Here is a 27,992-nt window from a genome sequence, read left to right as displayed (position 1 = left end):
TTCATAGGTTTGCTTAATTGTTTATTGGTGTGGACCAGTTGTACAAGAAAATTGACATTAGATGATGCGTGGGGTTCAGTCGTTCTGAAGCACAATCAACTCTGTTATCTTCCTTTAAAATGGCCCAAACTGTGCTTTTACTCCAGCCGAACCCTGGGGTTTTGGGTAAAGTCATTGACTTTGATTAAACCATCAGGACCAATTCTGTTTGGGAAAAATATATATCTGGGGTTAGTTCGTTGAACAATCAGTTTTAAGAAAGACAGTATATTAACTCTCTCCTTCCAAATGAATTCTTTGTGGATCCTGCCCTCAATGCCTGTCTTTTTCTTTGACCTTGGCAGCCTGCTCCTCCTCCCCCACTCTTACCTTACTACCTAAAATCTGAGTGTGAGTCAGTTACCTGAAGGGCCTGCTAAAATGCAGACATCTGGGTCCTGCCCCTGAGTTTGTGACTGGGTATTTTCAGGTGGCAGCCTGAGAACTAGCATTTCCAACTCATCACCGGAATCACTGTCCTACACCATTCTTCCCTGGCCTTTCCCTTTCTCTTTTGGGTCCTTAGTTCTTTTTCTTCATCACATTTTTCTGTGCCCAGAGCAGTAGAATATAGCAAACTTGCTATATCATGGCCTGCTAGGTTTGTTTTCCCCGTATTCTTTCCCCTCTGATGGGTAAAAGTTTACTTACACTTCCTGTTCAATGTAGTTCAGCATTCGGCTGACATGTGAGGCAGAGATCTCCCCGTCCACCTCAGCAATATATGTGTAGAGAAACTGGAAGGTGCTAAATGGGATCCGGGGAGGTCCACTGTCATGGTCAGATGATAACACCTCGCACACTATCTTGAGGGTTTTGGCAATGGTCTATAAAGGCATAAGATAAAATGAGAAAGTCATTATTTCAAACTAAATTCCTAAGATCAGTTTAAAGGTTTTATTTATTTAACTGAGAGGAAGAAAGAGTGTGTGTGCACCCACACGCAGGAGTGGTAGGGAGGGGTGGTAGAGGGAGAGGGAGAAAAGGACTCCCCTCTGAGCAGGGAGCACAGGTGGGGCTCATTCAATCATGACCTGAATGGAAGGCAGAGGCTTAACAGACTGAGCCACCCAGGCATCCCCCCCGCAAGATCAGTTTAGATAAAAGAAAACAAATAAAAATATTGCTCTCATAAAATGAAGCGAGAATAATGTAATATTCTGGAAAGCTTGAACTTTTTACACCCAAACATCATTGAATTCCATCTAAAAAACATTGATGTACTGGGTTTCTTTCTTTTTTTCCTTTCCTTTCTTTGTTGGAGGAATACTCTCAAGGAATTAAGTTTATGAACTGAATATTTTAAGATATTTATTATTTTCATCAAAATAACCTCCCTAAAGGAGAATTTGATTTTACATTCTAAAAAATTAAAATTATTTCTTATTCTTATTGCTCTCCAATCTTACGTTCTGAAGAGTTGAGGTAATTAGTCTAGCTCATATGCTCCTGTGGGACTTGGAGCAATGCCACAGTGGGGGGGAAGGGAGGAGGAGAAGGGTCAGTCCCTGGGAAGACAGGAGTCCCAGATACAGGAAAAGTGACACTGGACATCAAAACCAGTTCTTCTAAAACATGTAGATCCATCTAATCAGAACACCTTGGTTGTTTTTTGTTTTACACCTTGTATTTTATATGACATGACATTCACCTCGTTGTTGCCGGGGAAGAACTAGGAGATGATGGATGCCCAAAGGTTTCCAGTATAGGAGCAAACCAATGAAACTTCCAACATCAAAAGGTCATGTTCAGAATTAGCTTTTACTCACCTGTGTCTTTCCATAAACCTATTCTTTACATAAATTTCTCAAGTGAATGAGTTGGGAAATTACAGGGGTAAAGGAAAGAAATGATTTGAAGAAAGGATTGTTTAGTTCTGAATTAGCAAACATAGGTCAGCGTGTCTACCAGGGCAGTTCACCAAAACAGATGATGTGTAGATTGTCCTTAAACACCTTCCAGGGACCAGTGAACAGTGAGTCCCGAGTGGTGAACTAGGTGTGCCTGGGAGAAGGAAAAGGCAGCTGCTGTTATCTCCCCAGAAGGCTGGCTGGCATTGCCCTTCCTCTGCAGCTGCTGCGGGCTCCTCTGTTCCCTTCCTCCCCCTGAATATAACGGATGTCTACAGGATGCCTCTTTAACTTGTGTGTGTTACCCAGGGGTGTAAGCGGGGAGGTATCAGGAAGTATATGAGGGCGCTGAATCAACTTGGCCATCTTCCTAGAAAGACAGTTTTACCTGATGACAAGTGATTTAAATATTGTTTGCATTAGTTATTAACTTTAATTGATTTAATTTTTACATTTTGTTTCTTTATGTTGATAAACATTGCTACCTTATGAACTGGAATCATCAGGGTACACGAATTTTAAAATAGTAAAACGCATGATGTCAAAGAGATTTGGGGTTTGCAGCAGGTCCCTTTCATTGACCCTCCTCTGCCCTTGGGAGCCCTGCCCTGGAAACTGCTGTGAAGTGCCATCTGTGGCAGTGTGCCACACGCTTCCAGGAAGGAGGGTGAGTGGCAGGCAGACCAGAGGCTGGGGAAGAGGCTGTCCGTGAGATGGTGGGGCATGTGCGGGATGCGAGGTCAGCATGACGGGGGGTTTGGGTAAATTTGTAAGCTTATGTGCAATGAACTCCATCATCTCCACTCATAGCTCATCCTCTCTGCTTCCCTTTCTTAAAAAAAAATCCCCTCTGCCTTTGTTCTGCTGTCCTCTTCCTGCAGGCTCATCCATATTGGGGTGCTGTTAAGGACTGAATTGTGTTCACCCCAAATTCATATGCTGAAGCCCTAACCCCAGGACCTCAGAACGTGATTCTATTTGGAGATAGGGCCATTTTAGAGGTAATTAAGTTAAAATCAAGTCTGTGGAGTGGGCCTTAAAATAAGATTGCTATCCTCATAAGAGGAGATTAGGACATAGACATGCCAGATACATACATACCCAGAGGGACAGCTATAGGAAGCAGCAGGTAAGGGCGCCTGGGTGGCTCAGCCCGTTAAGTGTCTGACTCTTGGTTTCTGCTCAGGTCATGATCTCAGGGTCTTATGCTTAACCCCCTACACATTAGGCTCAGAGCTCAGCAAGGAGTCTACTGAAGTTTTTCTCTTCCCCTCTCCCTCCCTCCACTCACTCATTCTCTCTCTCAAATAAATAAATAAAGAAAAGAAAGAAAGAAAAAGAGAGAGAGAGAGAAACAAGGAGACAATGGCCATTTACAAGCCAAGGACAATGGCCTCAGACACCTTAATCTTAGACTTCTAGCCTCTAGGACTGTGAGAAAATAAATTTCTAGTGTTTAAGCCACCCAGTCTGGGGTACTTTGTTCCATCAGCCCTACAAGCTAATACAGGTGCTTTCTACCCCAAACAGTATCTTTTGTTAATCAAACACAAACCTTTAAGTTTTATTGTCCTCAACATTTTAAAATATTTCATACATGGATGAATGGATAAAGAATTCTCTGGACTAGAACTTAAATAAATCTAAAGTAAACAAGGACCTGAGTTTCGTTGCACAAGATTTTTTGATCAGATGGGGATCTGCTTGATAAAGGGAGCCTTAAAGCATCTTCTGAGAGTCACAAACCCAGAGGTGAAAGCCTCAGAAAGCGAATTATTTGCTAACAAAACATGTCCTTCCTTCCTATGGTCTTCCTTTTCTACAATCAGTCTCCGTGGAACAGGAGGGAATAGAGGCTAGTCTAGAGGAAGGAGTGCTGAGAGGGAAGAGAAATATAGGTCTTCATGCCACAGTCTTTTGAATCCTGGGTGTAGATTGGGAGAGCTCAAGAAAGTCCCTGTCATTAGACAAAAGGAAGGAACTGGTTTTTCTAAGTGGCACCGAGATCATGTCTGACTGGTGAATTGGCAAAGGAAGGAGAAATTCCTGCGCTTGCCTCTAAGGGTATATGTATATATATGGAGATTTTATTCATTTATTTGAGAGAGAGAGAGAGAGAGAGAGAGAGAGAGCACGAGCAGGGGGAGGGGCAGAGGGAGGGGGAGAGGCAGACTCCCTGCTGAGCAGAGAGCCCAGAGCAGGGCTCCATCCCAGGACCCTGAGATCACCATCCGAGCCAAAGGCAGATACTTAACTGACTGAGCCACCCAGGCATCCTAAGGATATATGGTTTAACTAGACTGCAAAGCCTCTACCAGATTGTTGACACCCTCACACCTGACATTTAAGTTCGCAGCAATAGTCCAATGTGAAACAGATGGGTATAATGGGCCTGGTTCCTGGATTCACGAGGCACCCTTTATTTACAGACTAGCCCTTCAGGCTGACTTCACCTTGAGGTGTTCTGTGATGTTGGGGTGATGAGGGGCACAGTTAGATACCTGATGACCTCACTGTTATCCAAAGTCAGACCTGAGGGTGTCTCAGTAGAAATAGAGAAGGCAGACTAGAATCATAGTCTGTCAGAGATGAAGGAACTTTTGGAACATCTAATCCAATCTCCCTGTTTTGGAAGGGAGGTAAAAGATACAATTCACCTCATGGTTTCCCCATCCCCAGTGTGGGAGACAGACATACCAAAGTAAACCTAGCAGCTGCACTGTGAACTCAGCAGAGGGAGGAGTGGAATTTAATATTCTGTAGTCACTTTTTGTTACGGCAAGGCATGTGGAGGGAGAGGACTCATACATCTCACAAGGTGGTGAGGGTCTGTGAAGTAGACCACCGGAGCCAGGGTGCCAATGAAGGCAACCTGAAAGGGTTCAGAGAGGCCCTCAGAAGCCACCAGAATGATGGGGGTTGGGAAGGAGCACTGCGCTGTGAGAGAGAAGAGACCTAGGACTTAGGCTGCAAGCCCCTGAGACCACACAGACAGTATTTATTCCCATGGATTTCCAAGGACCAAGACATGTAGGAAATCCTTTGCTTGGTGGTTGTGTGGTCCTGGAGTCACCATTTCCCTATTACACACTCTGCTGCCATCTTGAAGAGTAGAATGGTGTGGAAAAATCTGAGAGACTGGGCATTTATGTCAAAGCTGTTTCTGGCACTGCATCGGACTAAAATTCCTGGATTGAACTGAATCTACTTACTTTCCTACTCAACCCTCTGTGGGTGGAGTAGATCAGGAAGCTCAGAATTAACTACAGATAAAATAAAGTACATTCCCTCCTCCCTACTCCAGATATCTCTGCATGTAGTGTGAGTAAATTTGTGACCCTATGGGAATTTAATAAAATGTGTCTATTTTTAATTTGTCCTCCTGGATTTCCCCCCAACCTTTGGGGCTATTTTCACAGAAGTGTGATAGTGCTGATAGGCAAAACTTCTGCACTGGCTGCATTTTTCCTCTCCTCTTTGGAGGAAAGCAATTTATTCATTATATCGTATTACTATACAGGACAATGAAGATAAAAAAAACTGTGAATGGCTTCACCTCTCCTTGTCTCTAAAGAAACAATTATAATGAAAGTTGCAGGGGAAGCCTATAGGAAAAGTTGAACTTGCTAATATTTCTCATAATTTTTGTCAAACAAAAATGTCAGATATGCATCCCATGTGTATTCTAGATGAAAGAAAAAGATGGTAGTTAGAGTTGTTGACTGATTCAGACTTTATGTACCATTTGCTTTTGGCAGAGTCAATAATTTTCTCATTAACTTTCAAACTTGCACATATTCCAGGATTTAAAAAAAAAACATGTTTCTGATTCATTTTCATTTAAGCTATTATAAAGGTGTTTAATAAGAGTGAGTCCATATATAAGATGACGCCCAAAGCTTTTAAATAAATGTATGAACTGGGTGCAATATCTTTTTCTTTAAAACAGAAACATTCCTTTTCCAATTGTAAATCAAGTCAAACTTAGAAAAAGCATGAATTTGTATGAGCATCCTACATCCGTGATGATGTTGTAACGGTAAGTCTGGAAATAGCCTCATTTCTCCTTTCCTGATCTCTCAGCTCTGATTTTTGTATCCAATTATGCTTATCAAATAGTAGTTTTCTGTAAGCCTGCATCTCTTTTTCAAAGGCCCCGTTGGTGTATCTTCTAGGTGTCTGGAACCCAAGTAGAAGCCAATCTCTTACAGCCGGCTGTTGGTTATCTTTGGGAATATGAGTGGAGCGGTGACGGAAATAAATCTGAAGGCAATGATTGAAATTCATAAATAATCCAGAAGCCACATTCTAGTAAACTCTCCCCAGGGTCTGATGACAGGTTTCCCCTCTCTCCTCCTGCCCCTGCTTCTGGCTGAGAAGCAGAGGAATGACCTAATTCAGAGGAAGGGAAGTAGACAAGACAGGTACGCTTGTCCTCGGCCCAGAAGACGGACTGTGTGTGCAGAGGTACTACTCTTCCAGGCCCAGACAGAGCTTTTCCGGTAAGGAACAGAAAGCAGTAAAGCTCACTTACGACTCCAAGAGAACTGCAAGCAAGAGCTAAAAACTTCAGCCACTCGATCTCCTCCGTGAAACGGCCCACATTCATCACACTATTAAACAGGTCTGTTGGGAGACTCAGCACCTTCCACATCTGGGCCAGCTCATCTGCGTGGATAATCAGTCTTCCAGCAACCTGGAGGTCAGGGGACAGACGACGGACAGGGAGGGACAGGATGAGAGAATGCCCCAAGAGACACTGCCCAGCAAGGCCCACATTTTCCCAGCACCCAGCAAGGGGTTTGATGGCGGGGGTGGGATCAGGGCAGGACTCTGGCCATCCTCTTTGTAAGGGTAGAGAAATATTCAGTGTAGTGTTAAGCGTGCTGAAGTATGATGCAATCATTTTAACTCTCAATGTCAAGATTATAGGGAAATAATATCTTTATTTTACATTTTAATTTTTTTCTGATACTTTTATTGTCTGCTGTTTTATCCCTAGGTTGTGCCTATAAGGGAGATAGGGCAGCCTGCAAATGAAACCCAGGAGCTGAGGACTTGTCTGAGACCAGTAATCAGTAGTGAAATTAGAATTAGATGTTAAGTCTCTTGCTTCTAGGTTCTGTGGAGTTCTTTGCACTAGACTTCACATGTAACCCTCATGCTTTTCCAAGACTAATAAGGGATCTGTGGTCTGGATGCCTAATATTGCTTGGTCCCAGGTATGTCAGATCTCTGATCTCTGCCATGTCTGTGGCATAAGGTGCTTGGTGGTTAAGAGGAGAAAGGGAACAAATGGCCATTCGTTGGCCAACAGTGTGATAAGGCTACAGATGCCCTAGTGAAGCACACACCTTCCCTGGCCCTCTGATTCTAGTGAAATGCTAAGCCTCTTGGAGCAAGGTAGTTGGCTGTCAGTCCTCAAACACCCCAAACCTCTCTGTCCTGGATTTTAAAGCAGAGTATAGTGGTGCTAAACCATATCCTGGGAACTGGCCAAACTACAACTCTCTCAAGTCAGACCTTCCTCATCCATTCACTGGAAAGCTCCCAGCATGATATGGCTTTGAAGAGAGCGAGGATTTTCCCTAAAAGCTAGGCTATGTCTGCATCTGGGATAGCTGGGAAACTAAATTATGCCCCTCTCCAAACTGAATTGCCATCATATTATGTTCTTGATCAATAAGAGTGTCACAGTCAAGGGACTGTGGACCTGCGCTTTTCTGGAGAGAAGGATTATGATTGAGTTGATTCCCTGGACATCCTGCCAGCTTCAGGGAAATCTGGGATAACCCCACTAATAGCTCAGCTTGGGGCCCATTTCAATATCATTCCTATCCCTAAGAGAAGATTTGCTTTCAATGAACAGTTTAGTGGATTTTATGATATTGATTGGCCAGGGCCAGCTTTTGTCTGTGCCCACCTGGCCTCGGTATTACCCCATCTTCCCCCTTGATGCTCTGGTACAGCCCTTACCCGAGAATGCAGGATCTTTAGCAGCTCAGGTGTAAGTTCTGCCCAGTTAGACAAAGCCACTCGCTCAGACCGCTCTCTCACTGGAGGAATCTCTCCACGGGACATAGCCCCGAAATAACTACAAGAAAAAAAGTTAGGGGGTAGGGAGAAAATCCTACATTCCAGTGGTCTCTGGCTGCTTTGAGAACCCCCTCTCCTTTTTCTTGAGGGCAGGGGATGGAGGAAAGAACATTTGTTAGGGACTCCTATATGCCAGACACTTTGTTTAGATCGTTTATGTACAGGAAAAGCCCGAATGTGTTACCTGCCATTCCAGGTATAAAGAACACTTAGTGAGTAAAAAGATTTGTTTGTGTCTAAGGATGACAAATAATCAATAAAAATTTTGGTATGGAATTCCCTGAAGCATATAGGGTCTGGGATTTTTTTTCCCAGTCATCCCTCCTAAGTGTTTAATATACACATGTGTATGTGTGCAACCACACATTACATACACACATATACATATATATAATAGGAGATACAGAATATATATGTATTATACATTATATAGAAAAGAAGATATTATATATGACATATACACATAATACATATGTAATACATCATATAACAGTAATTTGTGTTTCTCCTCTATTTTATAGAACACATATATTATATAATATATAATATGTACATGTACATACACATATACATAGATTATATATTATATACATTATATATGATATAGTATATATATAATAGGAGGGAGAAAAAGATCATTGTTATTTTAAATCCCCACTTTCTTTTAGGGAAGAAGATTCCTGGTACCTAGAGGAACTGTTTTTTAATCATAAAATCTTTATTTCCAGTAACATGGCTATTGACATACTTAAAGTTGATTATTAGGTAGTGAGTAATATGTAATACGTAATATGTAATAGGTAGTCTCGGTAGTGGGTAATCTAGGTAGTGGGTAATGTGTAATCCTGGTAATATGTAATAGGCAATCTTGGAAAAAAGTTGGAAGAGCACTAGAGTGACTTGTACAAGAAAGGGGAGGAGAAGGAGGTGCTCTCGGGATGAGCAAAGAAACGTTTCCAGCTGGAGTTCGTAAGGCTTTAAGGGGCTTTAAGGGGAGAGAGAAAGAAGGTTGGCAGGGCACTCTGAGGGAGGCTCAGGTGAGAAGACAGGCCACGGAAGGGGAGAGACGATCTTATGTGGGGGTGTGTGAAGTAAAACTCTTCTCTATCTTTCCTCAAAAATTGTAATAAAATCTTCCCACTCACTGACATTTTGTGGAGTGGACTCTGGGTGCAACATGGAAAAAGTACTGAGTCCGGTTTCAGGATTGATATTAGACAAAAGAGCTGGGACGCCTGGGGCTCCGTTGGTTAAGCATCTGACTCTCTTGGATTTAGCTCAGGTCCTGATCTCATGGCTCTTAGGATGGAGCCCCCGTGTTGGGCTCCTCAGTTGGCAGGAGTCTGCTCGAATGTCCTCTCCCTCTGTCCTTTCACTTGTTCTATCTCTCTCAAATAAATCTTTTTTAAAAAAGATAAAAAGGGCTGCCTGTAGCAGGGAATGGACATAGGAGTTGACACATGGGTCACCAATGCTATCTGGAAGGGTCTGTCTCCATCAAAAGCCTTGTTATTAAGAATCCCAGGATCATGCACCTCTGCCCCTCTCTGCTTTAGTTTTCATGAATAAATAGTCTCATTATTTTTCTCCAGATCCAGGAGAATAAAAAGAATAACAGAGGGAATTTTGTAGAAGCCCATACTAAGGTCAAGCCATACAAGGATAGGGATGCACCACTACCTGTCTCTAGGTTCCAGAGCAATGTAGAGCTACAAGGACCAAAATAAGACCTTCCAGGTACTGCCTTGGAGGTCAGCAGCAGGGAGGGCAGAAGAAATACTGTCTGGATGTTTACCATGTGCACGAGCAACCTCCACAGACAGATCAGTGTTGGGATACGTGTGGGTTCAGGGTGACAACAGGAGTGGGCTCTAATAACTTGGGCAGCATAAACAGAAGAGATAGAAACGCAGCACGTCATGTGGCAGAAGTGACTGCCCAAATAGAGAGTGATACTCAGCAGCAATGTCTTTGGACTTTTTAACCAAGTTGGTGAGAGAATGTGGAAATGAGGCTGAAGTCAGGAATTTAGTACTCTGTGGGTTATTTAGCTTCATTTGCAATGAACAATTCCACGGTTGTTCACATACATTACAAATCCATGCGGTCACACATACCACAAGACACGTTTATATCCTGCAGATGTCTGGGAGGTGATTTCTTCTCAGACAGCACATATGCAGGGAAATTCTTGCTTGTGATGAATTAAGCACATATTTTGTCTTGGGAATACTTTGTGGAGTTTCTACAAAGTGCTACGGGCTTGTGAGTCTCATAAAACCATCTGATAAATGCTTTTCATGTATTAATAGATGGAGAGTGCTCTGGGATCATGCTTTCCTTTCTCATTGTAGCTAAACTACAAACTGATTCTTCGTGGATATCTAAAAAATTTATAGCACATGATACAAAAAGGGAGCAAGCAGGCTACAACAGTGGAATGTTTTCTCCCATAAATGTCAGGGACAATGGCAAGAAATGTCATTTTCCTTGTTATAAAGCAGCGGCATAATAAAATGGGGGGTTAAACTATTGTGTGGTATAAAACAAAGTCTGTCTGAGTATGCCAAAAGAAATTAGTCTTCTGATGCCAAAACACAATCTTGGAGATAATATATAAAATTTAGAATGGAAAACTAAACAGTGTTCATTACTAGCAAAGCAACCCCATTATGTCCCTTATTTACGAGCACCACTGGCTTATTTTCCCTCCATCTGTAAAAGGTTCATCCTGACTCAACCCAGCACCAGGAGTGCACTGGCTGTGACTGTGGGGCTGATCTTGGATAACATTGTGTGCTTTCTCAAGGTGTCCACACCTTCCTCCCACCTGCTCAATACACCTCATGCTGAGGACATTCTCCCTTCTTCCGGCCCCCCCTCACCCCACCAGCTAGGCATCTCTGACTCCCCTTCTCCCTCTGAAACGCTACTAAGGAGGTCATCCTTAAGCAGTAAAACTAGCCTGAAAATGATCCAGGAGGTATGGTTAGTTCTCGACCCCTGCCTCAAGTCCCGGATCCCCAGTGTCAAGCGGGCATGTGTCCCTAAGAAGCCATTTCATAAATGAGAGGCTTTCGGTGCAAAGCTGTTTCAATCCAGGCCAACAGCTAGCTCTCGCTGTGCAACCTCTTTCCATGGAACAGCCTCCGGAGGTCGCCCCTGAAAGGGGGAACCTGAGTTTGAGGCGCAGTGTTTTCAGCCTGGCCCGCTTTTCCTGCCCTCGGCACTCAGGGCTGCCTTCTCTCTCCAGAGTGCAATGTGCACTGTGTGGACATGTGCATGTTGAAGGAACAGACGAGTTCAAACAAACACGAAATAGAATTTGCCCAAAGACAAGCCACAGAATGTCTCTGGTTGAGGCAAGAATGAGCTTGATCCGCAGTGGAAGAAGAGGGGTGGGTGGGTAGGGGGTGGTCCTCAACAAGGCGCAAGCGCAGAGGTGAACCCACTGGGACCGAGCACACACAGCCCAGCCCGCGGCCTCAGCGCCCGGCTCCCCGAGGCGCGCTGCTGCTCTCTAGTGGTGAGACCCGAGACCCGGCCCTATATCGGACCAGGGAAGGCAGGCGGGGCTGCAAGAGCCCACCCCCCCTCTCCTCCCCATCCTACCCCCGCCCCCCGCGCCTGTTTCCCCTGGGACGGGGGAGGGGGGCGCAGGGACCGCACCAGGTGCGTGTGCGGCCGCGTTGTGGGACTCTAACTCCTGCTGATCGCCCCAGGAACCTCGGCCGGTTGCTCTGGGGTCCTATCGCTCAGTCTGGGTCGCTTAGGGGATGGCGACCCACCCTCACCCAGCGTGATGTATTTATGGGTGGATTTTAAAGCACCAGAGCAATTCGAGAGCTGAACATCATAAGATGATGCTAATCGGTCCCGACTCCCAGGCTGCAGCCATGACAACCTCCTCAGTTTTCCCGAGGACCTCCCCTCCTCCACGCCCCGCCTCCACCCGCAAGGGGCACCCGGGGCTGAGGTGAGAACGAGTACGTACTCTGCAGCCCACTGGATGAGATCCTGCGGCTGGGTCCGAATGGCAGCTTTGGTGAATTGCTTCAGCAATTCCGGCAGCTCCGGGGGGATGCATATTTGCTTATCTGTCTGAGGCATTGCTTGGTCGACCTGATGGCAGGGGAAAGATAAATAAATAAATTGGGAATCTTTGAATCATAAAATGAGAGGGATCCTGGGCAGGATACCACCCTGCCTCTGTTTGATACTCTCTATACTGGGTAGAGTTCAGTCCCTCATAAGGTGTATGCATTCTGTTGTTACACAACTCTGAAGTTAGAGAATGAGTTACTAATCGTTACTTTTCGTTCTTGTAAATAATTATGTCCTTTACATAAAAACCACACAATACTTCTTCATTTAAAAAGTAGACATCAGGGGCGCCTGGGTGGCTCAGTGTTAAGGTTAAGGCTTTTGCCTTCAGCTCAGGTCATGATCCCAGAGTCCTGGGATCAGCCCTGCATCGGGCTGTGTCTGCTCAGCAGGGAGCCTGCTTCCCCCCCCCCACCCTGCCTACCTCTCTGCCTACTTGTGATCTCTGTCAAATAAATAAATAAATCTTAAAAAAAAAAACCAGTAGACATCAGCAAGAGGTAAACAAAAATATCCCTTAGTGATGTCACCCCCAAATATTGGATATCTCCTTCCAGAATTTTTTCAGTGTAAATATACATGTGTTTGTATAAATAAAAACGGGGTTACGAACATCTTCCATTTCTCTCTCTCTCACACACACACACAACTGTTATGGAAGAATAAATTGTAGCAAAATTTACTCTGTGAATCCTTTATTACTTGATATTAGGTTATTTCCAAATAAAAATAATCACTAAACAGCCATGTGGTGAATAACTCTCCTTACACCTGCATGTATTTATCTTTTTGATTGTAAAAGAGGAAACTTGTACATTTCATTCAAAAGTTTCCAGGACAAATTGAAAAAAATAATAAAAATCCATAGATAATATGCAAACAGCAAATTAAAAGATTTTGCCTGATGTTTGTAGAAAAAAAGAGACTAGATAATCCAAAAAGCCCCCATCTTCACACCTACACGTTAGACAAAACCCAGCAAACACACCTCTCAGATTAGATTGTCTTGCTGAACTTGAAAAAAAGTGAGAGAAATCCTTAAGTTCCAAACAAAGCGAGTAAAGCAGAAAGGAGACTGGTAAGCAAATGCAGAAAGTAAGGGGCAAATGTAGATGCCAGGAAGATGAAACTTTCATACAAATGATCAGACAAGTTGAAAACAGACCAGGTAGTAGGCCACAAAAGTGAACAAATGAACTGCTGGACTGAGACCCTAGAGGATAACACACCCTCAATGTAAGCAGTAAAAATATGTGCCTACAGGCAGGGGGAAACAACCCAGAAATGTGTCTTCATTGCTGCTTCTTGTTGGGGGCAACATAGTTTCCCACAAGTCTGTTTGCCATGAACTAAGTCTAAGTTTTAGATTTATACCACTGTCCCTGTTGGGAAATTCCAAGAAAATAAACTAAAGTGGCCTCAGGTTGGTGGTAAAGTGGCCCCAGCCTGGTGGTATTCCATTCTCCTTTACTGAATGTTCTTTTGTTTGAAGGAAGAAGAGTTCAAAGATGTTGATTGATTTCAGACTTTGCAAAAAGTCAAGTATGCATAGTAAATTTCAAGAGTAATTACTACAGAAATTATATAACCACCAAACCAGAAGAAAAGAGAAAAAGACTTAACAACAAGAACAAAACAACTTGATCAACCCACACGAAGGCAAGAGAAGAGTGGGGAGAAGAACATAGAAAAAGTGGATGAACAACATGATAGAAAGTAATCCGTGTATATCAAGTAATCATAATAAAAAGCAAGTGTGGCCATCAAAATGCAGAAATTATCAGACCAGATTTATAAAAAATCCAACTATGGGCACATCTGAAAAGACCTAACGACACAGAAAGACTGAAGGTGAAAGGATATATGGATAAATAGGCAAATAAAACCAAAAGAAAATCAATGCAGGCATGTTAATACCAGAAAAGAAACTTCAAGGCAAAATGCACTATTAGGAGTAAGGAGGGTCAGCACGTAATGATAAAAGCTTCATTGAGAAGACAACAGAGTTTTCATTGAGTAGGCCACAGACACCACCATGGGTGAATCTAGCAATGTTAGATGGAAAGGAAAAAATACCGTTTAGGATTACATGTATATGCTATTTATTTATTTAGAGAGCAAGTGGGGGGAGGGGCAGAGGGAGAGGAAGATAGAGAATCTCAAGAAGACTCTGTCCTAAGCACAGAGCTTGATGCAGGGCTCGATCCCATGACCTTGAGATCATAACCTGAGCCAAAATCAAGAGTCAGACACTTAACAGACAGAGGCACCCAGGTTCTCCCATGCATTTTATTTTCTATGTATGAAGTATTTCATAATTTAAAAGTAACCATTAAGAATGTATTGTTCTGGTAACTTACCAATCTTTTTTTGCTCCTATTGTCTGGAAATGTGTATATATATATATATATATGTATATGTGTATATACATATATATACACACACACACACACACACACACACACACATATATATAAAATTGTCATTAAATATACGAAATTTACCACTGTAACCACTTTTAAGTATATGGTTCAGAGGCATTAAATGCATTCTTCTTGTTGTGCACCCATCACCACCAACCATCTCTAGAATTTTTCATGGTTCCAAACTGAAACTCTGTACCCATTCAACAATATGTTTCCATTTCCCCACTCCCCTGAGCTCCTGGCATTCTGCTTTCTGTATTTATGAATTTAACTACTCTAGGTATTTCATGTAAGTAGATTCATACAGTATTTCCTCTTTTGTATCTGGCTTATTTCACTTAATATAATGACCTTAAGTTTCACCCAGGTTATAAGAGTGTGTCTGATTTTCCCTTTTTAAAGCTGAATAATATTCCATTGGATATATATACCACAGTCCTCTGTTGTTGAGCGTTTGGATTTGGTTTTGTTTTGTTTTGTTGGTGTTTGTTTTTTTTGTTTTTTGTTTTTGTCTCTTGGCTACTGTGAATAATGCTGCTACGAACTGGGTATACAAATATCTTTTCAAGTACCTGCTTTCAATTCTTTTGGACATATACCCAGAAGTGGGATTTCTGGATCAGATGGTAATTCTATTTTGGATTTTTTGAGGCAGTGCCATCCTGCTCCCTCAAAGAGGTTGCATTTTAGACTATTTGTATATATTTAGAACTTTTAGTTGTACAATTGTCTTATTTCTATTCTAAAGATTAAAATGGCCTTATATAAGTGAGAAGATGGCCCAGCCCTAATTAACTAGGCTTCCAGGATGACAATAACAATGATAACCCTTGGTCAGTACAGAGCAAATTTAAGCAAAGCCTTTACCCCGTGCCTCTTCTAAGAACATTCCGTGATCTCTCTCCATTTTTGGCCAAACAATCTCTTTTTCTCCATGATTAGTCCGTCTTCAACCTCTTGCAGTTCTTTCTGCTCTCCTGCCCCACCATTTTCCCCTTAAAATCATCAGTTGCATCTATTAACTTCTGGTCTGTACCAGATGCTATGTTAAGTATTCTGCATACATTTTCTCACTTAATTCTCGAAATATCCCTAAGATGTAGATTTACCACCATTTTAGAGATGATGAAACTGAGAGAGAGAATAAAACTTTTGAAATGACATGTAGCCCGTAAGTGACAGAGGCAGGATTTGAACACACACAGTCTGATGCGGGAGGCATGCCATTAAACATGACTGTCCCTTCCTTCTTGAGGCTTTCTCTTCCTTTGATGGCAGATACCATTCTTGTTTTTCTATTTTCCTTCACATGCCTCCTGTCACCGTAATTTTTCCTCTTTTCTTGTGTTAAGCATGAGTTTGCAATCTTCCCAAAGCTCAGTCTTCAGCATTCTGAGTTTATGTCTTTCTGTCACTCTTTTTGGAGAGCTCACATCCCCTCATGGCTTCCTCCACCGCAAGATGGTGGTGATTATACTTGTTGTCCATCCCTGTCCTTTCACCTGTGCTTTTGTTGTTCACTTCTTACTGCTTCCAGGATACATCTCCACCAAAATTTATTCTCCATCTCCTATCTAAGTCCCTTTCCCAACTTTGTGTCTGAAAATCACGCCACTATTTTCTCAGTCATTTGGCCTCAAAGCCTGGGCCATCCATTCTCTTCAATGTGTTGAATCTCATGAAATCCCATGGATAAATATTTCCTCTGAAATGTGTCTTCCTTTCATCCTTTCCTCTCTATGTCTACTTCTTTTCTCCTGGTCCAGCCCCTCACCACCTACTGTGCAGGCTCCTAACTGGTGTCCCTGTCTCAGGTCATTCCCTGGTCTATTCTGAGTGTGTCCAGATCAGTCTTCTATGCTGCCGTTAATAGATGTGAGAGCCCTGTTCACAAAATGGCAATCATATCCATCCTGACTTTCAAGGTTCTCTATACTTTACACACAATTTTAAATTAGAAATTTTCTGCTAGTATTTACCAACACAAATTTCCAATGTGTAGTCTACTCTGGCATCCTTCCAATCCTTCCAGATTATGTATCTGAAGGTTGCTCATCCATTGTTAACAGAACTCTGTCTTGCATTTCTAGTTCCCTCAGGATGTTGCTAATTCTGGCAGGTTTACTTGGAAGTGCTCTCTTTTTTTCCCATCTATTCAAACTCCACACACCCCTAAGGTTCATCTTGAGTTCTACTACGTCATAGGTCTTCCTAGAAAACTCGGGGATCATCAGATATTATGTGTAATACACATTTTGCCATTTCATCCCATTCTGCCTTTTACAGATCTCTACAGCTGAGCTTTCCACAAGTGGCCATGGCAGAATGGGTTACAGGTGTCTCCAGGAGAGATGGATGGTTGTAAACTTTTTATAGTGATACAAAATTTACAACCATTTTACAACGATTCACTGATTTGTAACAGTTGAAATTATATTCGGAAATAGTTGGGCTCAGTCAGTAAACCTCCAGATTTCAGTAATTATTGTTTTTGTGCTTAAGGTTCTATGCATAACACCTGCCAGAGGAGATGCTTGTATAGGGTTTCCCCCTTTATCCATCATGTTAGAACCATCTCTGTGAGTCTGCTTAATATCGCTTAATTGTAATGTGTTTATTACCAGTGATAATCATTTGGGCATACATTTCAAATGTGTAGTGCTTTCATTTAATTTGCTTTTATTTTTTATATTTTTCTCCCAACAAAGAAGACATATGTGCTTCATCATTTTCATCACCACTTGCTCATTGTTTGAAATTGTGACTTGATTTATATATAGTTATTTATTCTTGGCCTTTGATGTAAAATATTCAAAATCTGATTCTCTTTTTTTTAAGATTTTATTTATTTATTTGGCAGAGAGAGAGATCACAAGTAGGCAGAGAGGCAGGGGGAAGCAGGCTCCCCGCTAAGAAGAGAGCCCAATGTGGGGCTCAATCCCAGGACCCAGAGACCATGACCAGAGCCAAAGGCAGAGGCTCAACCCACTGAGCCACCCAGGTGCCCCCAAAATCTAATTCTTAATGAAATTTTGTAATGACATTACTTGTTTGTAGAAATAAAAAAGTTTCTAAAAACAAATAATAGAAAATAATTTAATTGGTTTAGAAAAGGGGTTTGGAGCTCTTCAATATTCTTTGAAAAATATTTTCCAAAATATTAACTCCACTTCATTATAAATAATTGCTTATATTATTAGAAATCTAGCACTTTGGGGTGCCTGGGTTACTCAGTTGGTTAAGTGTCTGCCTTCAGCTCAGGTCCTGATCTCGGGGTCCTGGAATTGAGCCCCGTGTTGCCCCATGTGGGGCTCCCACTCAGCCAGGAGCCTGCTTCTCCCTCTCCATCTGCCCTTCCCCCTCCTTTTGCAAATGCTCTTGCTGGCTCACCCTCTCTCTCTGTCCCTCAAATTAAAAAAATATATATATATATTAAAAAAAAGAAATCTAGCACTTTGATTATTAAATCATATTTTCAAAATTCCACCTTATCTATCAAATGCTTACTTTTTCAAAAATTTTATGCAATTTATTTTAAAATCTTCATAAGGAAATGGACAACCTTATCTTCTTTGCAAATTGATTTGTTATGGTCAAAATGGCCCATAGTTGCCTTAATACTTTCAATATATTATTTATTTTCCTACCATAAAGTATAATTTAAGATTGAGTAGTAATCATTTTTATTAATATCTATTATTTTTAGGATTTTTCAGATTTAGATTTGTTTGCTCTGAAAATTTTTCCTTTGTCTGCCTAAATATCTTATTTTCATGGAAAAGTTATCAAATGAAGAAACTGGTGCCAGGAAAAGTATGCCAGGGCCTCAACAGAAAACGTCTATGTTACACAGATAGTTTCTTAAGAGGATAATTCTTTAAGTTTCTGGTCTCTGGACGCTTTAAAAGTTATTGAAGACCCCCAGGAGCTTTTGTTAATATGGGCTTTATCGATCAATATTTATCATTTTAGAAATTAAAGCAAAAATGTTTAAATATTAATTTTAAAATAAAAATAAATCCCTTACATAATAAGCAACATTTCAATGTAAAATAACTATAGTTTCCAGAAAGAAAAAACCCCTTAGTGAGAAAAGTGGCATTGTTTTACATTTTTTGCAAATCTCTTAATGTCTGGCTTAATAGAAGACAGTCAGATTCTCATATCTGCTTTGCATTTAATCTGTTATGATATCACACATCATGTAGCTTCTGGAAAATTCCACCGTATACTCTTAAGGAAAAGACCGAAGAAGGCATATCATGTCTTAGTATTATTACAAAAGCAGTTTTAACTTCATGCACTCCTACTTCCTAAAGTCTCAAGGCTCCTCTGAAGTCCCTGAAACCACACTTCGAAAACCACTGTTTTAGGAAACGGTTTACAACGGTATTTACAACAGTAGTTTACATCCGACTGGATTGAAGAAGCTAGTTAAAAGGTCTCATAATTAGGAACTAAAGCCAAAATGTCTCCCACAATTATGGGCTAACTCATTTTACCAACCTGCCAGGAAAGTGAGCACACATTTGGGACTAAATGAAGCCAAGGAAATATATAAATGTTACTCTGGAATAATACTATTAGAAGATGCATCAATGACATTCTGTACAAGACTAATTAATCACAGCATTTCCTTGCAGAATGGTGAACCCACAGATGTTAAGTCACTGTGCTCAGTTAATCGCACTAGTTAGAACCCCTGGGGAGGAATGCTTGGAAGAATATGGATTGTGTTGCCAAAAAGTACCAAAACAAACCACTCAGGATAATGTATGTGGAGTAACTAAGCACTTTAACACAAATCAGATGTTCTAGATTATGCAAGCCCAGCAGTTCCTGCACTGGTGGGAAAACTGTGACGACAGGAAGGCAGGAAGGCTTTCCATCTTATCTGCTCTCCATGTTCTCAATGCCTGAGACGTAAGTGAAGACATTGTTTTGTCCACAATAAGCTCTTGTCTGGAGTTCCCTGTGAATGTGAATTCCACCTTAAAGGATGTTACTAATAAAATCCAAGCCATCCTGGTTCTGTTTCCAGCTTTATGTGAAGGGACTGTTTGCTGTTTCCTACCAAGGTACCTATCAAAGGAAAAGCTCTTTCTCTGGAGATTAGGAGCTAAAAGAAAATTTGAAAAAAAAAAAAAAGTCAATGATCTTTATTGCAGAGTTATCAAGGAGAGTATTGTCTTCAGAAAATTGGCTTAGTTGACATTTTTGAACACCAGAATGAATTTAATCAAAATCTCAGGAAGTGTGTGAAAATAAGTATACCAACAACGCTCATGGGTTGAAAGGAAAAGTGAGATGACATGCAGTTCAGTGGGGAGTTTAACTGATACTCTAGCTTCAATCCTAAAGAAGACTAGCAGCAAAACATCTGTTAAGTGTCACATTATTTGGAAATACATGATATGAAACACTTCAAGCGCATTAGAAATCTATTCATGTAATCACGAGAGTTTCAGTGAAAGAAAGAAGGAACTGAATGATCCAGATTCTGGTTAGTAGTGAGAAAGGAGTTTCTATCAACTGGAGAAAAATCAGTAAATACCCTTCTACTACTTGCCAAGATGCATCTGTGAGGCAAACTTTTCCACTGATGGTAGCTAAAAGAATTTGAAGAGAACATCATTACAAGATTGTTGTTGGGAACCTCATGTATTTGTTTCAACACAAAACTTGGTATAAAGCAAACTCCTGATAAGAAAGCAAGCTTGACTTCTCTTTAAAAAGCTTTAAAATGTTTATTTGGGAGTTTCATTCAAATTAAACAGTTATATCTTTACTGTTACTCTGTATTCTATTTTTAATTATAGTTATGTAATAAACCTATATTGAATTTTTGTATAAGCTCCGTATAAATCTCCCAGTACCCTGCAGTTTGCCCCAGTGTGCATTACATATATTTCTTTGTGTGCTAGGAATGAAAAAGGCTGAGGAAGCTCAAGTACTTCTGTTGAAAAGCTTTTAAGTTTTCTTCCAGTGTTGAAGTTGTAGTGTTTCAAAGATGAAATTTCAAAGAAATTTCAAAGATGAATTTCAAGGAAATCCTGCTGGTTATTGAGATCAATTTCTAGTAAAAGCTGAGAGTTATATATTAAAAAATGTTTATTAGAAAGTAAACTATAAAAATACTGCTTGTTAAAGGAAACATTAGCTTCTAGCTTAAATTGCTCACCTAGAGTATTAGAAGCCAGCAAGAAAGTTTGAGACAAATTAGCAAAGGGAATAAAATAAAAATATAAAAATAAAATAAAAATTTGAAAAATTAGCAAAGTATAAACTTCTTTCGATTGCAGGGAAAGAGAATTCACAGAATATCCTACAGACTAAAGACAGCTGGTACTTTCTAAAGAAAAGAGGAGCCAAGAGAAAGAAGTAGGAACATCTGACTAATGGCTAGCAGAAACTCCTTTACTAAGGAAGCATTCGGAGGCAGTGGAACTTTGCACTCATTTATTAATAGGAGCTGGGGTCCCCTCTTGAGAATTGAAATTGCTTGCTGGGTTGTTAAGGGGGGATAGTCCTTAAGATTTCTGACACCTAGGGGCACCGGGGTGGCTCAGTGGGTTAAGCCTCTGCCTTTGGCTCAGGTCATGATCCCAGGGTCCTGGGATCGAGCCCCGCATCGGGCTCTCTGCTCAGCGGGAGCCTGCTTCCTCCTCTCTCTCTGCCTGTCTCTCTGCCTACTTGTGATCTCTGTCTTTCAAATAAATAAATAAAATCTTTATAAAAAAAAAAAAGATTCTGACACCTATAAAACACCAAAGCATGAGCAAATTTTAAGATGGTCATATATGATTCTAAGATTGAGATCTGCTGATTGAATTTGAAAGAACAGAAAATTTCTAATCTATTACAAATGTATTTTTATTTTATAAAATGGTAACAGCATAATACTCTTTACAATATCATTCAGTGCAGCACAGTCCAACAACGCTTCACCTCTACTCTCAAACTCCTTCACTCCTGCTTCTGCCTGGCTTGATCTTTACATTCTCCAACAACATGATTCTATTTCTTATTTAATTTTCAGTGGATGACTTTCCGACCAAGGCTGCATCCCACCCAACTATCATCCTCACTTGGAGAACATGTAGCCATTCCCTACCTGAGTGAGACCAAGGAAGTCAGAATGAATCCACACTGCCATCCTTTTGGCATGCCCCATGTTTTTTAAATTATATGTTAGATGTCTAAAAACTAAAGTGTGCTTGGGGTGCCAAAAATTTCTAATCTGTCATGCCACTGCTGTTTGACTACCAAAAGCCTTGCAGGTTTTTCCCTTTCCCCCAATATAGTTGCTCTGCAAGGGTCAAGCACAATCCTTAGTCCACAGCCAGGGTTGGCAAATGGCCCCAGGGGAAAAAAAATGGCTTGTGATCCTCTGCTCACCTTGGAGGGGCTCCACACCCTCCTGGAATTTTAATCCATCTACCTCATTGCTTCTAAAGCTCTCCACTCTTATCTACAACGTTTTTAAAAATGTATTTTCTAGGGGTATGTGGGGCTCAGTCGTGAAGCTGTCTTTGGCTCAGATCAAGATCCTAGGGTCCTGGGTGGGGAGCCCCTGAGTGGGGAGTATAAATATATACATATACATATGCATATACATATACACATATATTCTAGAGTTTTAAAAGTTGTTGTAGTTGAACTCTAGAGCTACTGCACCCTACTATCTTCTAGCTGGAGATAAGGCCCATTTTCATGGCTTCAACCAGAGCTCCATTCTGATGTGTCCCAAATTTCCCAAGGTAGGCTCCCAACTACACGGCAATGTCTTCACCAGCTACCTACTATAGGGTTCTCCTCTCCCATAAAAGCGCCCCAAACAGACTTTTACTCTCTCAATTGCCTTATCTGATGTATCATGGCCATTTTTGATCCATCTTTCTCTTTCATTCCTCAGTTCAGTCCTTGATGAGCTTTTTTTAAAAATATTTTTTAAAAGATTTTATTTATTTATTTGACACACAGAGAGAGATCACAAGTAGGCAGAGGTGCAGGCAGAGAGAGAGAGAGGGGGAAGCAGCCTCCCTGCTGAGCAGAGAGCCCAATTCAGGACTCGATCCCAGGACCCTGAGACCGTGACCTGAGCCTAAGGCAGAGGCTTAACCCACTGAGCCACCCAGGTGCCTCTTGATGAGCTTTTTTAAAGAAAAGTGCCTGTCAGGAAAAGAAAAAGGAACACCTTTTAAAAAAGGAAGGAGTTTGGGGCGCCTGGCTGGCTCAGGCAGTTAAACGTCTGTCTTCGGCTCAGGTCATGATCCCAGGGTCCCGGAATCTAGCCCTGGGTTGGGCTCCCTGCTCAGCAGGGAGCCTGCTTCTTCCTCTCCCCACTGTTCCTGCTCTCTCTCACTACCTCTCTCTCTCGTTCTCTCTGTCAAATAAATAAATAATCTTTAAAATAAATAAATAAATAAAGGAAGAGTTTGGCTTACATTGTTTACAAACAAGAGAACTCATGTACAGAGAGGTGGAGTGACTGGCATAGGGTAACAGTTTACATCGGAGCAGATGCAAGAATCTGGGTCTACATACACCATTGCTCTCTCCATGCTACATCTTACTGCCTCCTTCTCTCTAAATAATAATAATGCACTGACACATGGATTTTCTCTAGGACAACCCTTGTCTCCAATATTATGTCCTGCTGTCTCCCTAAATCTTGGATATTCCCTTTTGCATCATGAAAAGTATTTTTTTAACACACTGAAGCAGAACAAAAATTATTTGCCAGAGTATGTCTTAATGTTTTGTCCTGAAAATATGGTAATTAGTCCAACTATGTTCCATACAGTTGCAAAGAATGGAAGGATGGACAGAATAAGAAAGGCCTACGAGCAGTCATTCATGTTCATTCACTATCTCATTTAATCTTCACAACACCTTATGGGTGGGAAGGTTCTAATATTATAATCATTTTCCCAAAGCCAGGAAACTGAGGCTTACTTTTCCCAGGTAACATGTCTTCGCCACTCATATTATCACATCACTCTCAAACACCTTTAGAGGATCTTCATTTCTTTTCTCATCAAAATGATGTCCTGTCTGACTTCCAAGTTTGCCACAATTCATCTTATTCATATTAGCTTTGCCTCTCCAACTTTATTTCACGGAAATCTGGATCATTTTCTATTCTGCGCTTAATCCATGGTCAAGCCAACCTAGCACTGGATGCCAACAGCAATATTGCTAAGAGCTGTCCCCCCTGACCTTGTCCTTTTTTGTTGAGCAGGAGTTTTTGGCTTTGTTAGCAGCAAATTTATCAAAATTGCTTATATATCATGCTAATACCACCTCTTGGAAATTATATGAGTTCCACATATTCATCATTTCACAAGTGAACAGGTATCCCTTTTCATTTATCTTAACTCCTATTTTAAATCCTCCATGTACATATCATGGTCCACAAGCCCAGGGACACCATTTACCGACTGCCCTATTGACTGTGTTCCCAAAAGTTGTGCAACACGTCCCCTAATATGGGGATCTGGCGTACAAACCTGGGGCCACCTTAACACTGTCTTTAATTAGTTTATTAGGCTTCGTTTTTTCAGGGTGAAACGTCAGAATATCCTCACATCATTTTCCTCCTTTTACTTGTCCTTTGAACTTCTGACTTCATTATAGCATTCCTATGATTCAGAAACTCCAATATGAGGGGGCTCGGAGGGAATGCACTATAGTTTTCAATATGAAGAGAGGGCTATTGGGGCTCCTGCATGGCTCAGTCAGTTAAGCATCTGTCTTTGGCTCAGGTCATGATCCTGGGGTTCTGGGATCAAGCCCCCAGTTGGGCTCCCTGCTCAGTGGAGAGCCTGCTTCTCCCTCTGCCTCTGCTGCTCTGTCTGCTTGTGCTCTCTTTCTCTCAGTCTATCTCACATAAATAAAATCTTAGAAAAAAGGAGGCGGCTAGGGTTTTTTTTTCTTGTTTCCTTAACCATTCCTGATTATGTTCAACACTGTACTTGTCTCTTCCAACACAAACTGTCCTGCACAGCTAGGTGAGCTGTAACATCCACAGAGCAGAGCAAATGCTAGTGAAGAAGCACTCCTGGCTATTAGACAGGAGACCAGGATTCTGGTCCTGGGCCTGTCTTTGACTAATTATGTGATCCTGAGCAAGTAATTAATCCAATCAAACCTTATGTATCAGGACTAGTGCTGAATACTGGAGTACAGAAATAAATGAGTCATACACCCTGCCGTCAGAGAGCTCTTAGGCTAGAAGAGACTGATAGAAAACTAAGTGATTAAAATAGGACAAGTGTTGGAGTGCCTGGGTGGCTCAGTGGGTTAAGCCTCTGCCTTCGGCTCAGGTCATGATCTCAGGGTCCTGGGATGGAGCCCCATATCAGGTTCTCTGCTCAGCAGGGAGCCTGCATCCCCCTGCCTCTCTGCCTACTTGTGATCTCTGTCAAATAAACAAATAAAATCTTAAAAAATAATAATAAAATAAAGTAGGACAAGTGTTAAAAATGCTGTCCTAGATATAGGAAAACAGAATCTCCCAGATAAGACATCTAACACTGGCCGGTCAGAGAATGTCATCAGAAAATACTTCCATAAGAATGATGATATTGAACAGAGACTTGTGGAAACCTGGTTTGCTCATTGCTGTATTCTTAGTCCCCAGAAAAGTGCTATGTATATAATAGGTACTCAATAAGCATCTGTTTACTGGTGAAAGCATGGAGAGAATTTATTTGTGGCCAGACTCCTTAGACAAAGGTGTGGAGGCATCAGAGAGTGTGGTGAATTCAGGGGACTGGGAATGATTATGGAGGATTAGGGTGGGCAGAAGTGGAGTAATTGTACCTTGGCCTGGAACTAGAGCCCAAGACAAGAATATAGAAGGCCTGGTATGCTGTGCTAAGGCTTGAGAACTTTATCTTGAAGGCAGTAGAGAGCCACTGGAAGATTTAAGCACTAGAGTCACACAATCAGATTTGAGTGTTAGCTTGATAAGCCAGTTACCAATTTACTGCTGCTCAGTTCCAAAGGTACCCTGCATGCAGCTAGCAATGCCCAATGGCCACGAGCTTCCCTTGGCCCCTCTCTGCCCAAACTCAGTGGCAAAGAGCAACAATCACCCATGTTCATGTTCTTTTCATAAATGGCTTCTTTGGGATTCTAGACTGCGGATTTTTGCCTGCCTGGCACCTCATGAACCCTGACCACACCCTTGTTGACAGGCTCGTGGGAGGTCAGCTCCTTCTTGGGTGATCTGTCTCAGGGGTAGTGGTTGCTCCTTATGTTAGTGATACCTGTAAACTTTAGATCTCTCTTTACAGCTTGCTAGCCAATCTTCCATTACTCCAATCCCATTGTAGTTAAAAATTCCTTATGTTGAAATTTCTTGGTTAAACTTGTATATTATTTCTCTCTCTTGGACTCTGGAACACACACTGATTCATCAACAGCCGCATAGATGGGCTGAGGGGAGTGGAGTGAAACTTTAGGCAGGGTGCCTGGTTAGAAGAATATGGCAGCACTTTTGGCAACAACTCTTGAGAACCTCATTGCCTTTTAGGAGGTGCAATGGGGAGGGATAAGAGAGGCAGGAGTAATAGGACTTGGTAACCACTGTGGGAAGAGGACAAGGAGTGTAGGGTGACTCCCCACTCTTCAGGCTTGGATGACTAGGTAGATGGTGATACTGTGGTACAAATGGAAAACACAGGAGAAGGAGCAGGTCAGATTCTCCTGCCATGTTCCTTTTTACTCTCAGGAGTTCCATGTACTTTTGAACCACAGAGACTTAGTTAGAATCATAGATTCCTTAGGTTGAAGAGGCACCAAAGCCCAACTTTTCTGCCTTTGAGCAATATAGACTGTTCACATCAGATAAAAGAAGTGAGGAAAGGCCCATTCTATCTTAATAGTCCATGATTCTAATGTTTTATAAAGTGCTTTTCTGGGGCTCCTGGGTGGCTCAGTGGGTTGAGCCTCTGCCTTCGGCTCAGGTCATGATCTCAGGGTCTTGGGATCAAGTCCTTCATCCTGCTCTCTGCTCAGCAGGGAACCTGCTTCCTCCTCTCTCTCTGCCTGCCTCTCTGCCTACTTGTGATCTCTCTCTGTCAAGTAAATAAAATCTTTTAAAAAAATAAAGTACTTTTCTACTCTTAAAGCTCTCAGTAGGGTAGGTCTTCTCATTTATTTATCCCAGGCCCCCACAACTCTTTAAAATTCAACAGATTTCCCTTTTTTTGTGAAGCCTACAGGACTCCCAATGTAGAATGGCAGGTCAACACATATGTGTTGGATGCTGAAGTATATAGGTCTTATCAAATATGTAGTATAGATTTGTTCCTGAAATTGCTTTATTTTTGTTTTATTGGTGTAGGCTAGACAGAGCTTCAGTTATAATAACGAAAGGCTGTAGTTACATGAATAAAAGCCTCCAACACCAGAATCTCAGAGGCAGTTGCTATGAACAGCTCTTGGATCTAAGGACCAGGCAATTGTATAAACTTGTTTGGGGTGGAATAGGAGATGGTGGGTTTTAGACACATGGCTATCCTTGCATGGAATGAACCTCCCACTCCCCCCCCCCTTTTTTTTTTTTTTTTGCCTTTTTCAGCACAGTTTTCTCTGACCTGTCAGTACCATTACACCTTCTCAGAGCACCACTTACCTACCTCTCCTTAGCAGCATGTAGCTCAGCTCTAATTTTACAGTATTTGTATCATTCTTCGATTAACCTCTGCCACCCCCAAAAGACTAAACTTGAGGGTAGGGACAATCAGTTTCTGCTCACTACGGAATCCCCCAATGCCTAGCCTGGAACACAGTCAGTGATCAATAGATATTAGGAAAATGAATGATTGATAGCAGCTGTTAAAGTTTTACTCACACCCATTAATCCTCATGACAATCCTCCCATAAATATGGGGGGGAAAAGTGGTTTCGCTAGTCTGGAGGAGTCTCTGATCCCAGATTCTGTTCTAGTTTCAAATCACTGCCCTCTGTGCAAGAAATCATAAAACAGTAGCTTTGGGAACAAAATACATACTTTGGGCAGAGAGTAATAATCACCCATGATCACATTCTCTTAAAGACCACAGCCCTCTTCTCTTGCTCTGTGAACAAGGAGGGCTTCAGAATCCAGATGGGCCCATGGTCAGGACTCTTTCCTCAGACCTGCGCAGCCCTGGAGGCGCTCAGAGCACTTCCCTCCATCCACTTCCCCTCTAGGGTAGCTACCTGAGGCTCGCTCCCAAACCGGCTGTCTGATAAGAGGCGACACCTCGCGTCTGGCCTCAGGCAGGAGGTGTGGGGACAGAGCCAGTCCCACGCACCCTTGGCGGAGGGGAAAGCCGCAGAACCCGGGCGGGGAAAGACGGTACCGGCTTCGGGCTCAAGGGACCGGGGAGGTGGGGTGGGACCAATCGGGCTTTGTTAGCGCTTGGCCTTCGCCTGGCAACCTGGACGCTGGCTGCGCTGCCTGGCAACCGCGGGGGTGGGG

At 41.9% G+C, this 27,992-nt stretch overlaps 1 protein-coding gene across 3 annotated transcripts; it reads right to left on the bottom strand.

Annotated features, from left to right (window-relative positions):
• ROPN1 (rhophilin associated tail protein 1) lies at positions 1-27,957 on the bottom strand. Of its 3 annotated transcripts, none has more exons than XM_032869485.1 (6): positions 27,731-27,957; positions 11,980-12,107; positions 7,866-7,983; positions 6,424-6,585; positions 691-866; positions 1-204 (listed from the first exon to the last, which is right to left on the bottom strand). In XM_032869485.1, the coding sequence occupies exons 2-6, from the start codon at positions 12,093-12,095 to the stop codon at positions 138-140; spliced, it is 639 nt and encodes a 212-aa protein (XP_032725376.1). In that variant the 5' UTR covers positions 12,096-12,107; positions 27,731-27,957; the 3' UTR covers positions 1-137. The 3 variants fall into 3 exon arrangements, with proteins under 3 accessions (XP_032725376.1, XP_032725378.1, XP_032725377.1); XM_032869487.1 differs by lacking the exon at positions 27,731-27,957 and adding an exon at positions 27,166-27,248; XM_032869486.1 differs by lacking the exon at positions 27,731-27,957 and adding an exon at positions 27,162-27,245.
• Positions 27,958-27,992: the final 35 nt, after the last annotated feature.

This window comes from Lontra canadensis, unplaced genomic scaffold (assembly GCF_010015895.1).
Source record: "Lontra canadensis isolate GAN:19392208 unplaced genomic scaffold, GSC_riverotter_1.0 scaffold38, whole genome shotgun sequence".
Taxonomy (NCBI): Eukaryota; Metazoa; Chordata; class Mammalia; order Carnivora; family Mustelidae; genus Lontra; species Lontra canadensis.
Note: the sequence above shows the minus strand (reverse complement) of the source record. Positions and strands in the feature narration are given on the sequence as shown.

Coding starts and splice junctions, on each gene's coding strand:
- ROPN1 (XM_032869485.1), bottom strand. CDS start 12,095: ATGCCTCAGACAGATAAGCAAATATGCATCCCCCCGGAGCTGCCGGAA. Junction 7,984..11,979: donor CTCATCCAGTGGGCTGCAGA/GTACGTACTCGT, acceptor TTTTTCTTGTAG/TTATTTCGGGGCTATGTCCC. Junction 6,586..7,865: donor TAAAGATCCTGCATTCTCGG/GTAAGGGCTGTA, acceptor CCTGACCTCCAG/GTTGCTGGAAGACTGATTAT.